This window comes from Ammodytes marinus (genome assembly GCF_949987685.1).
Source record: "Ammodytes marinus genome assembly, chromosome: 16".
Lineage (NCBI taxonomy): Eukaryota > Metazoa > Chordata > Actinopteri > Uranoscopiformes > Ammodytidae > Ammodytes > Ammodytes marinus.
The window spans coordinates 17,649,583-17,668,192 of NC_137220.1; the positions used below are offsets into that span (position 1 = coordinate 17,649,583).

Here is an 18,610-nt window from a genome sequence, read left to right on the forward strand (position 1 = left end):
TCCTCTAAGCTTCCTATGTGTGTTTATTTGCTCGGGCAGTAAAATGGCCTACTAAAGGAGATCAGGATTCCCGCATTGCCAATTTGGGTCCTCCGCTGGGGATACTTAACCCAAATTGAACCTTAGCTTGAATCCAATTCCGCTTGACAGCATGGCTCTGTTAAACTAGCACGGTACTACTTCTGAGTGGAGACTCTTCGGCAAAGTGGAATAATGTCCCCACCTGTCTGCTAATGTTTCTCTTCTAGTGAAGTTCCATTCATTATGTAGGCCTATGGACTGCGAAAAGCAAACACTGGCAAGAAAATCTGTTCTCGCACAGGGTTCGTCTCAGTGCGGCTCCTCCGTCTCCTGTCACCGCGGAGACGACACAGCCGCGATTCTAAATGAATACTAACGAACTACCCCGAAGGGTAAATTTGACCTTCTTAAAGACAAGGCTTCTCAAAGCACACCCTAAGATACGCTTCACTCGCTCTGCTTGATGAGAGTCAAAGTAACGGCGAAAAGAGGAGAGGAAGGAAGGAAGGAAGGAGAGAGAGAGAAAGAGAGAGAGAGAGAGATAGAGAAGTCACATCAAAGCAAAGGAATTAACAGAGGAGTCTCAGTGAGTCAGAGTTCTCAAGGTTTTTTTTCATTTTTATTTGATTCTTTCACAGCTTGACCTCTTTCTTCTTTTGGTATGTTTTACAACAGATCATTACCAGAAGAGAAAGGGATGGATAGATAGATAGATAGATAGATGGATGGATGGATAGATGGGGGTGGAGAGAGGGAAGGGAACGCAGGAAGGAAACAGTGCCAGAAGGGAAATCGACAGTGAGATGAGCGAGAGAAAAAGACTGAAATAAAGAGGGGAAGTGAGAGGGAGTGTTGGCTAAGAAAATGACGAGATCGGAAAGAGGATAAAGTCAGAAGAAGTGCAGAGGGACTTGAGGGTCTTTCTCTTATAATCTCTTTTTTTGATCGCTTGAATATCTACTTTATGCTTCAAAATGTGAGGTTAGTTCCTGCAGGCATGTCGTCTATCTACACAAAAAACAGAAACAAAAAACGGTTTGTATAAAAAGGATCAAATAAATAGGATATAGCTGTAGGGACATTTGAGAGGGGCGTGTGGCACACCGCTGCTTACTTCCTTTATTGTACAGCATTGCTCTTGGGTGAAGACAGCTGTGCGGGACAGGGGAGAGGGGTGTGTGCTTAGCAGGAATCAGCTGCATTCTGGTGGGCATCAGGGTCTTAGGGACGGGGGGCCGGTGAGGTGTGGGTGCTGGGGGGGAGGGGGGCCAGCGGGTGTCACAAGATGTAGAGATGCTAAGAAGAGGTGGTGATGTCGGAGCGCTAGCAGGGCACCGTAGGGCGACTATTCTTTAACCAGTTCGGCGAACTCTGCAAGAGAAGACATAGAAAAAAAATTGTTGTTTTAAATCTATATTTAAAGATTCATCACAGCACGATGTTTGGTCAGCTTTCAGTTAGGCCTACATACATGGAGTCCAAGTCAGCACCACCGTGTCAAGTCAAAAAGTCATGGCATGCTTTGGAAAAATGCTCAACAGTGTAATATTCGGTGCACACATTTTGTAATGAGGGACTGTACAAAAACGATTACACAAAGGTCTCTCCTTCAGGTCTTTGTGTTCCTAAAAGACAGAAGGACCAATCTTTAAATTTAGAAGGGCTTGATCCTTATTAGCTCATGAGTTTAATTTATTCATTGACAGTAGTGATAACAGTTCATTTAGTCTCTAACAATTGTCGGTTGAAGAATGACGCACCATTGATTTAGGTTTGGGCATAAACAGACACTTCGTTATCTTAAATTCACTAATGAAACTTCCAAACAATAACATATACTCAGAGTGAAACCGCAGTTTTAATGAATAACCAATAAACAAATTAAGCATATAAGCCTGCAGTGTTTATTTGTGTGGCCGGTTATCACTGTGACACGTCCACTAATGGAATTGCATTGTTTACCGTCGACTCCAATTTTGCCGTCTCCATCTTTGTCGGCCGCTCTTAAAAATGCTTGTGTCTCTTTGTCTGTCAGGTCCCTGCCATCTTTGGAGAAACCCTTCAGTACGTACCTGTAGACAGAGAAGAAATCAGATCATTGTTTGAACCTGTTAGGTTAACGTGGGTATGTGTGATAGTGTGTATATCAGTGTGTCTGCTTGTCTCACTTGAGCTCCTCTTCCTCTATATAGCCGCTGTTGTCGGCATCCATCACCAAGAAGGCCTTCTTCACGTCTTCAAAAGACTTGGCCTTCAGACCCACCATCTCGAAAAACTTCTTATGGTCAAAGGAGTCAGCAACTGTACAAACAAGAAAGAAAAGGCATTAAAACCACAACAAAAAAAACACGTAATCTTTTTTTACAAACACATTGACTTAAAGTAATGTAACTTGTAATGTTAAAATCAGAAGACAGAAGGTCTCTTTTAATTGGACAACAAAGATAGCAGGCACACACACATGGCTAAATGTGTATGCTCATAAATGTAAGCAGGGCAGGCATGTGATGCAACTATTCTAAAAGGAACTATACGTTGCTGAATGTGGATTATCCTTTGTAGATCTGGGTAATGAAGGCCAAAGGCAAAACTTTTAATTGTAATAAGGCAGCAAGACGGTTATAGATTGGGAACATGTGTTTGCCAGAGGACCCATCAGTTCTAGGTCATGGAGCTTCATACAGTACTGTATGTGAAAGAAACTCACTCAGTATTCATATCACTTTTAGTATGAAAAAATGTTTTAGCCAATGGCTTTATACAACAGTGATATAGATTTGCAAAGTGGCGAGGGCTATTTCATTGTCCCCATTCATCCCAATGTGACTATGACTCAGGGTTTAATTCCTGACTGCAACAACAAAGCATTTAGAATTAGCTTCTCTGATTTATGCCTCTCACTATGTTATTCTCAATAGCAGCATATCATTCTGAAATGGGAATACAGATTTAAAAAAATCGATACAGCAATATATCGTGATATTTATTTTGTGATATCTGTTTCTATTCCCAGCTCCAAAAAACGAAAAAGAAAACGCCTTTTAAAAAGGTTATGAACTAATAGCCTCCATTCCTGGAGATGTCACAGTATGGCTAGTTGCCTTGAATTTCCACGTGCCATCCCCCATAGTGTTGTAGAGAGGAAGCTGGAAGCTGGCCTCTACAAAGTACAAAGCGTAATATCGCAATATATTGGAATATCGTATTGCAATGTATTGTGATATATCATTTATCATATCGTGACCCTTGCATCGTGACGCATATTGTGTCAATGCCAATACACAACCCTAGAACAATGTAGTTGCAGTAATAGTGAGTAGTAGGAATATCGACATCCAAACATTTTAACCCAATCCATTAGATCACATTTGACTCCAGATAGGTTTCCTCACAGCCCTACAATTCATCAATAACATGTGCATTACCTGCGAATGCATCTAGTGCTTTCTTGATGTCATCAGCGTTGAGGATGCTGCACATTGCCATCTCTGCTGTTTGAGAAAAGAGAGGAGGAGGAAGAAGAAGAAGAAGAAGAAGAAGAAGAAGAAGAAGAAGAAGAAGAAGACAGTGGGAGAGGGGAGGGGAGGGGAGAGAAGGACAGAGAATGGACAAGGTTAAAAACAAGGTCGCCAGAGAGCATAGAGAGAACTCTTAAGAGACATTCTCGGATTACACTGTTGACCCTCTGGAGCAGCAAACCAGGACATGTGATGGGGAAGTGACGAGTGAGAGAATGAATCAGTGACAGTCGCTGTGGTTGATAAAGATACGGTGGTGGCAGGGCGGTGTTGAGAGAAGAAGGGACGGAGGATAAGTTATCGTGTCACTTGACATACAATTGTACCAGGGTCATGGAAATGAAGGACAAGGTTAAGACGTATAGGTAATATTAGAATAAAGGAGCGCCGGGACAACCAAGTGTGGTATCGATATCAGTGTTTTTCCATTTTTATCCGTGTGATATCATCGAGCTGTTTAGGATGTGAGCGGGGGGAGAGGAGGGCACAAGGCCAGAGACAGCAGGGGGTTCAACAGGCCATCTGAGTATTTTGCTGTCTCTGAAATACCACAGGAGAATTCACTTTGTCGGCCCAGTTACAGACGGAGAATCTTTTTGCACCTAGCGCTATGAAAGGCGAGCCGGCGCTCAACAGAGCTTTGGGCTTCCTTCTCCCAACGAGTGCTACTGAACCTGAGGGCTGCGTGTGAAGTTGTCAACCCCCCTCCGGCCCCACATCCCCAACCAGACTTTGACTGAAGCCCTTCTCTCCTCTGTTGCTATTGCAAGGACACACACATGCAGCCGGTACACACTTGAAGCTGAACAGGAAAACCTATACGGAATCTCTGAGCAAGCAGAGGAGGAAGAGCGCAGTCCTGAGTGACATGTGGATTAGTGGTTGCAGCGCTCTGATTTCACTCGGCTCATTGCGGTCTGGCACACCTTAATAGGGATTCGCTTGGAACACACATTACTTCAAGTATAGGCTGTAAGGAAGGGTGATTGACACTTCATTTAGTCGTCCGCACACAAACCCCGCCTCCACCTTGCCGAGCTCACAGACAACTTGTTGAGCTGTCAGTGGCCGTTGCTTCCACAGACATCAGCTTATAAATGCATTGGAGTTCAAAAATAAGCCCTTCAGTCACTAGGCCTATAGTATTTTTAATAGAAGCTTTACAGGTTCCAGAGTTGCACCTGTAGTGAGTCACACTGATGCAAATAGTATCAACTTCCAGCTGCCAGACTGGATGTTTTCCATACAAATCTTTCAGCGTCAACAAGACTGTGGGAAAATCTCATGTCGGAATCCACATCAAAAAAGGGACATCAGTTAGAACTGCCGAAGCATCAAGTTCTTTCAACTGACTGCAGCTTAAATTTTTTGCCATCGGCGTCCTCGCAACCAGCTGTCCTGTCAGCAGAGGACAGCCGCCAGCTAAACTCTCAACAGGATGACTCAGAATGCCCTGGCAAAAGAAATATCTCAGTGTTTTTATGGATAAAATTTAAAAAAAAATTCTGTGGTTCGATCAAGTTAGAGATGTCGAAACACTCTATAATATATCTACACTTTTTCACACAATAAGCGTATGTAAAATGCACTTCCTGTGTGAATTGAACCATTAAAGTCTACAGCCACAAGTAAAACTAAAAAGCTCATTTCAAGCTGGTAGGCTATATTATTCACCAACTCATTGTTCAGGCTGGTTGAACTCAATATAAAAAATAACTGTTAAGTAGATCAAACAGAGCTCTGCACCGACAGACTGGCATCACCAGGCCTGGAGCAAAGGCACTAGCCTGCTGAAAAAAACTGAACATTTGAGATGTGGTCTGGCTACTTGACTTCTGTGAAGGAGAACCCTTGGTGAGCTACATTGTTTCGAGTTTATTCGCACTGAGCATGGGAGCAAGTTACAAAATACGCAGACACACATAGAATAGATACTATACACTTGTAACCTGCAGGTTATTGTATGCTGTTGTTCAATTTATATAAAAAAAAAAATTCGACCTTTGTTGGTGCAAAGCAGGGAGTAATGAAATGTCCTGCAGAGAGATTACAATACTGAAACTGTATCACCATCACCCTTGTACCTTCACCATCACCGTTTTCCCTCTGTGTAATGCTGAGCTGGACAATGTGTTCACTGTGTCCTTCTCAGTGGAAATGCAATATTGCCCGGACATTTCCACCCGTTACTAGCCACTCATGCTGGGGTGTTTTTTTTGCTGTATCAAGCCTGAAGCAGTCCAGCTGTTCTAATGTCATCTTCTTCCTAATCTGCCAGACGGTGGTCTTATTTGGATGCATTAAAGACTAATATCCACAACCAAGAAAATAATGTTCAATCCCAAATCTGTGTAAAATATTCACCACAGTGTTGGGGAAACCATCTGTTCAGTGAAAATGATCATATCTTATGCCTTGGCTACGAAGTCAATAGAAAGGAGCGGAGACATATCTTAGGAGCTGGTTAATATGTCCTTCAGGTGCTTTTTTGTTGTGTTTGTACAGAATAATTGTCGTTAATAACCACTATTTGAAGTATTTTTTCAATTTGTTCCATCGGTGTCACATTCAGCGCCAGTGATGCATGAGTTTCTTTCACAGTACAGTGTTATTTCCTTCAGTAACACTGCTGCAACCACGGATCAATACTGATCAATGCTGAACTTGTGTGGCCACACGTACAATCTTTTATCATTATGAGAGCACAATCTCCTTCCCTGACCTTCACCATAATGGTGTCCGGTGGGAGAAGAAACTATTCACTATGAAATGAGGAGGATAGGATTGATTTACTGAGATATCTCAGTCATGCAGGCCCTAGTTCCACTGTATGGGGTATGCCAAATTGATTTATACTCAGAGAAGCATAAAGACCAATTGTGGTTCTGCTGATCTGCTCTGTCTCTGCAGACTTTTTTTTTTATCTGAGTAGGTTATCTGAAATGCTCCCTTTCTTCTCTGTCAGCAATTAAGACAACACGAGTCTGACGTATTGCATCTGCACCTTGATATGACCAAATTGGTAGCAAATAGTCAATTATCTACACATCCAGTGTTTACAAAGCAACATTATCATTAGTCTGGAGTTGTGTGTCCGTCCTTTGCTCAATTTAAGCTCAATATTCAACCTCTTATAGTTCTGTTTTTGTTCTCTGCCAACTCCTGAGAGATATCTGGCGCTTCATCTGCTAGCCTAAATGCTGTGCTAAAGTTCACCAGATACTGTAGTTGCCAACTGTCGGTCTGATGAGAAGGTAGCAATGTTGTTTTATTCAACTTAAAGTTATACTCTGTAAGATTTGTTATCTAGTTAACTGCCAGTTAAGTCCCTATCTATCATAGTGAGTTAAAACAATGGTTATTGAGCATATGACCTTTGAAAGCTCTTGTATTTGCTACTTTGCCCAGTTATATAAGGGGCAACCTCGTATTTTCCGCGCTGCAGCGGTGCGTCCTTGGACTCAGGACAGTAGTACTGAGTTCAGACCTGTGTTAGTTTTTTTCTTTTGTTTTTTTCTTTTATATACAGTCTATGGTTCGTATAAGACATGGTCCTATAGGTCCCACATTTTCAAAATTGATGAAAAGATTTTTCTGCACACTGTGGTGCTGACGTGTCTGAAGTTCCCGACTTTCCACGTACATTCGGACGCAGGATGCATGCCTGGGCGAGTGTTCTCACTGCGGGGTGCCGACTGCTGTTGTGATTCAGAATCTCTCTGTCCAGAGAAACCATTCTGCAGGTAAGAACTGACAATCTACTGACTTCATGCAGTCAATAATGTCTGGTTTTGAGATAATCTCTGGCCTAGAAGTGCCTGTGATTACATTTACGGCCACTAGAAATGCCGGATTACAGCTTTAATGTACACGTTTCTAATGGAAAACAGGGGAATTTGCTTAAAATATCTAAAGATCATTGATGGAATCTATCCTACATGAGGTCAACCTGTGAGCCTTTTGAAGTAGAGTATAGTATGTGAGTGGGGTTTCCTTCATGGGAAGTCCCATCACCCTGATGGTCTCCATAGGTGTGGGAAACCTAACCTTGCTGCAGTGCTGCAAACTCCAAAGTGTACCGTGACAGCTGCATGAACGTGTGAATATGTGTGTGTTTACGTGTGTTACAGAGGGTGCCAAGCGGACTAGGGTGAAGAGGTGGAAGGCTTAAAGAAGAATGTACTCGCATTTCGAGAAACCTGACCTCCTTATTTTCTTCTTTTGACTGGTGCATGTGGGAGGAGTGTGTAAGAAGCAGAGAGAATGTAATGGACAAGACTGAGGCCGAAGACTGTGTTTCTGCAATACAAATAATTGTAAAATGAGAGGAAAACTGAGAAGATCTAAATAACTAATAACTAAACACCTGAAAAAAAGTTAACAGATCTACATGCTAAGACAGACCTTAACAAAGAGACCCAGCTACTATAGTAGTGTAGTGGCACCATTGATCTGAAGAATCTGAATAACAGGTCATTTTCCCTGAATCAAAGGGGCCCTAGTGATTTTCTCTGTCCATAGAAAGCTTTTTATCTGAATTGCCCCTGATGTGTTCAGTTGATCCTAGAAAATGAGCTTGTCGGTTGAATGTAGCCAGAGCTATCTTTTCAGTGTGCATTACATTGTGTATTGATTTTACTGAGCTGCTGATAGAGAGAATCTACAATGGAGTTCATTAAACACACACACACACACACACACACACACACACACACACACACACACACACACACACACACACACACACACACACACACACACACACACACACACACACACACACACACACACACACACACACACACACACACACACACACACATACTTAAAACAAATACACATGTGCAGGAATGCACACACCAATGAAAGAATGGATTTGATAATGGCAGTGCAGAGGCCTGGGGATCAGCTGGCTGTTATCACCACTGTCCACTGTTTAATCCTCTGGCAGGTTCCGGACAGACTAGCTTTACCACACAGTCACAGCTTGGCAACTTCAATTCTCCTGAATGTGTGTGTCATAACTGTACAGTATTACATTGTTTTCCTGATAGACTGAGTTAGTTTGTGAATTTAGAATGTTATATGTATTTGTATTTTCAGTATCTTTTGTCTGGCATGTTAGCATGCTATCATCAGCATGCTAACATGCTCACAATGCCAGTGCTAAAATGTTGATGCTATGCAGGTATCAAGCCCACAATGTTCATCATTTTCATCCTGAGGGAAACGTGAAAGTTTGTAATCAACTGAAATGTATTGGCAAATGTATCCAATAGTCAAAGCCCTCCTGTGGTTACATTCTCCCACCTAACATAGTTCAGGCACCAGATTCATAATCTAATAGGATCGCAAACTTTAATGAGATGACTGTGCTAAACCCATATGCCATGAAAGCAATCTTAAGCACACAGACTTGATAGACATTTGCATAAAATATTACCAAACAAATTAAATATGTAAATTACATTTAATCTGCCATTGAAGGCAGCAGCCATGGTGTTCAAAAGCATACATATATCATTGTGACACCCAAACAAAATATTATGAGTCTTCTTCATTAATAAACTGAAAGCCGCAACCACTTATGTAGCGTTCTGTCTATGCATATTCATGGCATGATGACCTTACAATGTGTGTGTGTGTGTGTGTGTGTGTGTGTGTGTGTGTGTGTGTGTGTGTGTGTGTGTGTGTGTGTGTGTGTGTGTGTGTGTGTGTGTGTGTGTGTGTGTGTGTGTGTGTGTGTGTGTGTGTGTGTGTGTGTGTGTGTGTGTGTGTGTGTGTGTGTGTGTGTGTGTGTGTGTGTGTGTGTGAGTGAGTGTGAGTGTGTGTGTGCATGCAACATTTTTTTAAATGTATGTGATGAAAAATAAAAGCGGAAGTACATAGTTACATTCTCAAGAGGAAATTTCATGCCTTTCACCACATCAGCATTTTGAAAAAGTTATGTGGAGCACGGACAGACTCTCTTATTAATTGTAATTAAAAATCTGACCTTGAAAGATATCACACATAAGCACTTCAATAAAATCACGCCTGTGCCTCTTACTTTGGCCGCAAACTGTAGCTATCAGAAAGTAATTACCTTGTAGATATACTGTCTCTGTATCTAAACGTGATCTCATTCTATAAGGGAGCCTGTGAAGGAAGGTAAATTGCATGCCATCACAAGTTTGTCTATCTATGACCTTTCCTATCAGCTTCCTCTATCTCTGCATTTAATGACAAAGTAGGAGAACTGCAGAACTGTTGTGTGCCAATATCAACCATTCACTATCCATATTTGTGTCTTGTGATAACCTCTGTTTGTTAAAATTCCTCTTCTTTAAACGTGTGATCTGCCGCAGTCGGTAGAACATCAAGGTTAACGATATGTCTCAAGTATCTGGCAAAGCCTTCTATGAAATCTCAGGTAGGCCTATGTCATTTCTTTCTCTTACCTAGTTACGGGCTGACGGATGTTGCGGTGGGAAAAGGGCCAGGTGGATGCAGGAGGGACGTCCAGTAAAAGTTCCGAGGCTCTGCTCTTTCAGTTTTTATAGCCTTAGTCTTCTCCAACTATTTTGGGATGAAAAGTGGGCTGCCAGGCTGGCCCGTATCACTTTCCCTGACTGCACTCATGCTAATCAAACATTACTATTAATAATCATAAATCTCCACCTCTCATACCAGCCAGCCAAACATCTTTTCTTATGCTCAAATGTTCTCCCCCTCCCTCCCTCCATCCCTCTAACAGTCATTTCATTTCATCACCTCATTTTCTCCAAACTCACACCCGGGGGGACCTCAGTCATTCTGCCCTGTTCTCTACCCCTACGATCCGATCGCTCCCCTTTACTTTCTCTCTGCCTCGTTCTGTCTTTTGGTTTTAATTTTAACTTTTAATTCTCATCTACTATTTCCTTCTTAAGGCATATAGCCTATCTGGTGACAAATTATAAGGCCCTACTGTCAGTTTACCATGCTTTCCTTTTTTGGAAGGAATATGCCGATTTCTCAAACAATTGCTTGATTTCAAACAGATTTAGACCAAAATAGCCTTCTCATTTCAATTGTTGCTGGTAGATTATATCAGCTGTGGATAGCTGGTAAATTAAGCTAACGTTAGCTTTATTATTTGGTTGAAAACGCGTCCTGATTTTTTTTTGTGTTTCTAGCTGATGTGATGACACTTAAAGCGGGTCCTAAATGTGCACTTGTTGGTTACATACACAACATTAGGCTCAAAAATAAGCCTCTTGTGTTTTTGGTTTCATAAAGGTTAAAAAAACACAATGATCAGACTCTTTGAGTGATAGTATCACTTCGTGCTAATGCCCTATTCATGCCACTTGCTTGACAGTCCCATCATGCCTTAAGGCTTCTGTTCAGGGGAGGTAAATGTTAACTGATTCTAATCAAACGATAATGTTAAAGGATAATGTTAATGTGATGATGATTTGTTTCTATTTGGATAATCTTGCTTCATGGGGTTGACAAATCATTTGTGGGCTTTGTGATATTATGTGGGAGCAACAGCCAGACAGAGATGTGCCGGTATCCAGAAAGACTCCATGGTCCACTATGCTGTCCATAATGACTTTGCAAAGAAAGAAACCTCAAAGGGCCCCCTTGCTGTTCATCACTATTGCAACAATATAACACTCCGGCTTTGCCAGGCTATGCATCCCTTGGGGACATTGCAGCACTCCCTTCTCAGGAATCCTCCCTGGGGCTCACTTTTAGATGTGAAGTGATTATAGATCACAGCAAACATCAGCTGTTTTCACCAATGGTATAACTGAAGAACCTCTCACTGTGACCTTTGGAAAGCTTTGGTTTGGAGAGGCCGATACACGACTTAAGGGCTTCTGTCTGTACGTGGAAGCCATAAACAAGTTTTCTTGGAAGGGATGGTTTATGTGTGCTTGAGTCTCTGTGTGCGTGTTGTGAATGTTTGTGTGGGTGTGTGTGTGTGAGGCACTCAAAGAGGGGCTGGTGCGCTCTGCTGTGGAACAATTTTGGACAACAGGTGGCATCATCTCGGTTACTGTCAGGGTATTGTATTTATGAGACAGCTACCGGTATTATAATAGAAGTTGTATTGATGTTGGAGTTTTTAGTCTTCTTCTTCTAACCCAGAATCATTTTGAAAGTGGCAGAGATTTATCATCTTTGCAATTTAATTTTGAAACTTTAGTCCTTAGTTATCAGGGTATTGTGATCCATCCGGAATGTGTGTTTGCACACAATTGATTGGCCAACACAGTTCCGTACTGGATGGTGTTGCATTGCGCTACAAAAAAGTTTTTACTTGCACTATCCCTGTAAGTTTTTGCTGAAGACCTTTGCATCATTTAAAAGATTTAGGAGGCAACTATAGTTTTACGCAGTGCTGTTGTCTGATCAAGCATGGCCTGAGGGAGGAGCTCAGGGTGGATGGTTGGGCAAGTTGCAGTCTGTGTCCTCCCAAAAGTCACCAAAAGTTTACTTTACTTCACCCAAACCATAATCATGTATTAACCCTTACAAAGTAGTTTTAATTGCAGGGACATGTTGTCAGACACTGACACATGAACCATTTTTCATTCGGGTCTGGTGGATCTGCATAGCTTCCTAGAACTTACTTTTACCCTTTCTTTTTCAGTCCTCTGCTCAGTATTCCCCTTGGCATTACTGCTCAGAGACATCCCTTCCAGTCCATTTCACAAAACGTTCCCCTGAAAGACCTCTATCTATTTAAATATTCCATACCCTTTCTCTTTTTTCCAGCACACTCAAAATTAATCAACTTCTCCAACCCCCATCAGAGCAGCAAAAAAGGGCCTTGATCCAATGATGTACCAGGGAGTTTCTTGCAGTTATCTTTGGGCTGACAAGGGGCTCAGCAGGGGGACAGGAGGAAAGAGTTAACCAGAGGGGGACTCCATGGAGTAGTGACAAGGGAAGCCGGGAGGGAGATAGAGGTAGATGATGAAAGAGGAGACATCTAAAGAGGAATAGCAAAGGGGCGGTTAAAAGTGGATTGCCGTCAGAGCAGAAGACATAAGTAAAAAGTGAGGGATTAGGGCAATAAAGTGGAAGAGGGCTTGAGGTCGACAATGGAACTCAAGAGGGAATGTTAAAAGTGTTAAATGAGGCATACAAGGATTGAGGTAGGAATGGGGAAGAAACATTTTTTTTTAAATAACCAAGAAAAGATAGAACTTATGGGTAAGGTTTTTATCTTAGCCAATGTCTGCACCATGGCATTCTTAATCATTAACACAAAGCTTTTGTTTTTATCTAAGCAGCATCCAAATGTATTTCCCAGTTGTCCTGATACTTTAAATTCTTTAATTATCTCTACATGACTGTCTTTGAAAACTTTTGGCTTTTGTGATTACTTATGCGATTCCTATTTATAATGGTTTATTAGAGATTGTTGCAATGCATGTTTGTTGTATGCTAACTGACTAATAATGGGGACAGACAACAACCTCTTTCATTGGTTCATTTACTTTCTGTGTTATATGCCATTTGGGCTTTCTCAGCAGTCATGCTAATGATCAGCAGATCTATTGTTAATCATTAAGAAGAGCACTGCTTATTCTGAAATTCTCCTGAGGGAATATCTCAGTTCAGCTTGTCAGTCAAATGAATAATATAATATCTGTGGTGCAGAACAAACGTGTAAGAAGCAAAATATATTTGGACTTATATTGTCCAAACGTATTACTATGTATTTAAGTCTTGTGACAAAACGCTAGTTCTTTTCGTTTTGTTCATGAAAAGAACTAGCGATAATTAAGCATTAACATTCTTGAAAATGTTTTTGTGGTTCTTTTACAATCTGTTTTATATAAAGATGTGATTCTCTTCTTTATATATGCTCTTAATGATGGGTTTAAACCGTTACCTACCCCTGTTCCTTTAAACACCAGGTCCCTTGGCTTATACTGTATATCACATCTAAGAAAAAATCCTACCACCATTGTGGTCATCTTTTGAAGATCATCTTTGTAGACCATATTCTCATAGATAGGACAAGCCGCTGTCCTGCTATGCAGATGATATTCAGTTATACTTCTACTACCTGTCCCTGACACAAAGGTTCAAACATCTGTCTGGGTATGCTTGACTGAAATATCTATTTTACCCTTAATCAGCTTGCAACATACAGTATGGGCTATTTATTCAAGTCCTGATTTATTTCAGTTGTGAAGAGTTTTTTTCTTTCATCAGTGCAGTTTATCAATGCAGACCAGTCCTCTTTTACCGGGCACTGTGGAAAAGCTAATCAGATCCATTCCTTATATCAAGGAATTTACTTATAAACCTGCCTTGACTACAATTCACAACACTGATATTGCTCTACCACATAGCTTCAGTTTCAACATTGTGTATTTGCTCCTTGTCTTGTGCTCATTTACTGTACACACATTTCTGAGGCAGTTGTTATTCATTGGACTGCTGATTCAGACTTATTGTTGTTGTTGCACTTGTGTTCATGCAGCACATAAAATTACCAGACTACTTGTCCCGTTAACAAATCGATTTACATATTTTACTGTTGTTTCAGAGGAACAACTGCTTAATGCCTAAACAGTATATGAAGTTGCAGGTCTTTGACTTCACTTGTGTCAGTCAGATTGTCTTCAACCAGCAGGAACACTTTGCCTTAACATCTGATCTAATTTAAAACGAAGTTGCACCATCAGCGTCTTTATGACAAGGTGTTGCATTCAGATTAAGTCAGTACTCCTGATTTATTTCGTTCAGAGCGGCAATTGAGAGCTGAAGTTTGGGCAAAGTGACAGGCTTGATAGTCCATAAAAGAAGGAGAAAAACAAATAAAATTGCATAAACAAAGACAAAAAAAAAGATAATGAAGAAGATTGCACGGAACACATGCTGAACAGGTTTACTTTGGTGCATCTAACAGAAACAATACCCAAAAACCTAAGAACAAAAAATTATTCCGATTAAAAGCGTTGCTATGTAAAATAATTGAACTGGCCATTTGCTTCAGTAAGCCATGTGAGAAAATAAAACAATTTACATTGCACCATCAACAACTCTATGTATTGCATCAGCGATTGCATAAAAAATTAAGGCAGTTGAGGGAATACATAAATAAGTGAAATTTCCATGGTAAAAACACACGTTTTTCAAAAGGAATCATTACACAGACGCAGGTCGAGTCTGTGACAGTGACAGATGGAGAAAAAAGAGCTGTTATATTTCATCATCTTTGTCCTCCACATGCGCTTTTATATTACTCTAAAAAAATGTATCTCTGTCTCGCTTAGGCTGAAACAACGCATAGAGAAAACAAATTGTGTTATAGAATGGTGAGGGAAACATGAAAGGTTCAGATGGATGGAAAAACAAAGAGGAAGACATTTTGAGAATATAAGGAAAATGCAAACGGTGTCAGATAGATAGATAGATAGATAGATAGATAGATAGATAGATAGATAGATAGATAGATAGATAGATAGATAGATAGATAGATAGATAGATAGATAGATAGATAGATAGATAGATAGATAGATAGATAGATAGATGCTTTTGTGTGTCCAATACAGTATGTTTGCCTAATTCACAATCCACCTTCTTAACCATAGTTCCTTTTGCATAAATATTAAGACGAGACAAATCCATCCCTTCACCCCCACCCTCACACTGTATAACCAGATCCTTCTGATGCAAAAGAACACTCTTTGCTGCAGGGCCTGAAGATATTGGACAGAGCACACGCTCTATCAGAAGAACAGAGATAACAAGAGGCTTGGAAGACAAAAATACGTATGCACCTGTCTGTATTAGCATGTCAAGCAGGTATAATGTAAACTATGCCAACATTTGCTCATTTGTACAACAGAGACAACTGAAAATGTGAATCGTTTGTAATGAGCTATGAAGTATTGGACGGATGATAATGTTTGAGCTGATAATGGCACTGCATGAAATGTGAAGGGATCGCAAAAGGTATTACAATTCATCCAGAGGGGGGACTTGTATGTCTGCATATTATTTATTTCACTCAAAACCACAAATGTGATGTGGTCTGTAAGATTCATCATCTGGGAACCACCAATGTCTGTAAGTTTTTTTTTTTTTGTAATATGTTGTACCAACCCATTTAATAGATGTTGAGATATTCAACAGGATAATTGAAAACTTTGGCCTGCTGGTGGCGCAAAAAGAAAAGACTCCAAAGTCAGAAGAATCGTTCAAAAATAGTGTATTATTTCTGTCTGGAGAGATATGATCAAAAGCTTTTAAAAAAATAAACTCTCATGATGACATGAATACACACTTATACTGAGTAACAGACATGTGAACATATCTACAAAATCAGCATTCAATGAATATGAAACATAGTTGTGGCAATGTGCTTGGACAGTCACACATTCACCAGGAAAGCTGATAAGGGCTACAGTGTGTGCAGGGTCTACTTGAGAGATGGGGTTCTTGAGTTATTGTTTCACACAGTATCTTGTGCCTTGGATGGCAGAATAGTGCGAAACCCCGGCAACAGGTGTCTTGGAACAGTTGACGCTGACTTGAGAAGCAACATGAGTTCAAAGAGTGTGATATGAGAGTCGGTGAGAATTTAAAGACAGGGGAACGGAAAGAGTCAGCAAGTTTCAACAAAGTTTCAACAAAAGATTTAGAAAAATGTTTAAGGGTAGAGTTGGGGTATATACTGTATATGTGGAAATAGGGATGTTGAGTTCATGTGAGAGTGAGAGAGAGAGAGAGAGAGAGAGAGAGAGATAGAGAGAGAGAGAGAGAGAGAGAGAGAGATGTTTGGGGATCAAAGATGTGAGACAAAATAGAGACCAAACACAAGTAGTGGTGGACTGGGGCTTACCACTGAGTAAATGAGGGTCTGCATAAAGCGTCTGCGGTCGCTAGTGTCCAATATCTCCAAAACATTATCTGAATGCAGTGCCAGCAACCTTATCTCTGGCTGACTAGTTTTATGTTCTGCAGTTAATTTATATGCGGTGAAGTTACTCAAATTGAATTGGTATTTTGTTCTAATGGGAGGAAATGGAAAGTGCTTCTTGGAGATAAGATAAGATTTGAAAGCTGGCAGAAGTGAAGGAAGTTTATGAGGGGCCATGGGGGAAATGTATTTTTTCAAACGTGGACTGTGGACGTCATGGTCGCTGCAAACATAAGATGAATTCTGTGGAGTAGATATGACAGTGGGGCAGACAAACTGCTATATACAAGTCACGGATTGGGGCTCAATGTTTGAGCTATGGGTGAAATAGCCCATCATACGGTTTGCTACGGGAGGATAGCATTGATCTGAATTCAGCCATGCAGGCATGTTGCATTAATCAGTAAATGGCAGTACATTTTGAAAGTTTTATGTTCCAGTCTACTATACCTTTGGCACAAAGATTAAAAGCATTTAATGAAAAATGGCAGCTCAGGGGAATGAAATTAATGTGTATATTACTTTACCCACATACACAAACACACACTCGCACACATCAGCACACATGCTACATGTAACCGACCTACCAATGCGCAGTTGCAAACTCCTACACAAAATGTCCAACGCATGTTAGTATGCAAGTCTTGCACGTATAGAGGCCTACGTACATGCATATTCTAAAAAAGAACAAAAATGCGTTTGACCTTGAAGATCAGTGTGTAGGCCTACAGGGAAATGGCATGACTCCAGCATGTGAGGGGTGTGAGCAGCAAAGTATATCGAAATTCCAACAACTCAATAGTGTCAGGCTATCAAAAAAGAAGATCTCTGAAGATTATAAAAGCCTTAAATCCGCTCAAGCTTGAATTCCACGAACAGCACATGGCAACATCTGCACATTATGATAATAACCAACAACAACTGTCTGTCAAAGGCCGACCTGCCACTCCGGTTCATTCTGTTAATCCAAGGGCGACTCGCTATCACCATACCACTAAGCGCTGCACACATTATTAAAACATTACAGTGACATGAAGGCGGGCGTTCACGGGGAGAACAGCCCCTCCTCTGCACTCTCATCCTGCAGATGTCTGACTTTATTTGCTCTTTATGGACAGTGTAAGTTTAAGAGTCACTCCTAAGTGTATGGACCATTAACACACATTATGCATTAGGAGTGTGTGCCGAAATCCAGCCGCATTGCAGTTAAAATCTAATTTCTGTCAAGGACTCACTGGGGTAAAGGATTCCTCTGGACAACGCTGCCAATTTGTAAGAAGGAAAGGAGGGACCGATATCATTATATCCTTCAGCCGATCAATTAAACATCAAATTGAAGCCATTAGTCTACATTAAATAAGAGTGGTGCATGTGTAGGCGCAAGTGTGTATCGTTTATTCATCTCGAAAATGTGAGCGCATGCGTGAAAGATCTTTAGTATAAGTGAAATGATGTTGCTGTGGATGTTTTTGTATTCACGTCATCTACCACATTTAGCCAATAAGCTTCTGTTAGCAACAACAGAGCAAAAGTATATCTGGATGAATTCTGTCTGACTAGCTAGGTTATTTTAGTGAAGAGCTGTTGTTAGCAGTGTTAGCTAGCTGGTAAATTTGTAGCTACCTCCTCAGTATCCTTTTATGAGCCGAAAAAAAAATGTCAGCGACAGATCTTGGTCCATGTTTGCATTGGAATGAATGGCGAGATCAACTTCGGTTCCTAATAACATACACAAAGGCAGCATTTATTGCAGGACTGTTGTATCAGACTGCATTCGATTTAGCTATGTCTACCTAATGAACTGGTGACTTAGTTTGTATAGGCTATGTGTGTGTATCCTGTGTGATGCAGGGAGGGAAGAGGGCGTTTGACCCTAGAGAGACACTATAATTAAGTCAAGTAAATGCACTGGCATCTCGTGTGCATCGATCCACTCCTTGCTAATGTCCCGCGGCGCCATGACTCGTTAGATGTATTAAGTGCGCACACCTGCAGCCGCAGTATGATCTGATTAGATAAAAGAGCATGCACTCAACCTGCACTCTGGGCTACTGGTGCTGTCACTGAATGCAGCAGCAGTGACGGAGGACATGGTTTTAATGAATTCGGGCAAATGATGGAAAACCTTCTTTTTTTTTTTGCTGTGATGCCC

The 18,610-nt window shown here is 41.0% G+C and overlaps 1 protein-coding gene across 1 annotated transcript; it reads right to left on the reverse strand.

Annotated features, from left to right (window-relative positions):
* Positions 1 to 1,003: 1,003 nt before the first annotated feature.
* pvalb6 (parvalbumin 6) lies at positions 1,004 to 3,507 on the reverse strand (the record flags this gene model as incomplete). Its single annotated transcript, XM_080044571.1, has 5 exons — positions 1,004 to 1,029; positions 1,136 to 1,273; positions 1,984 to 2,093; positions 2,190 to 2,322; positions 3,447 to 3,507. 5 exons carry the CDS (start codon positions 3,505 to 3,507, stop codon positions 1,004 to 1,006), a joined length of 468 nt encoding a protein of 155 aa, XP_079900697.1.
* Positions 3,508 to 18,610: the final 15,103 nt, after the last annotated feature.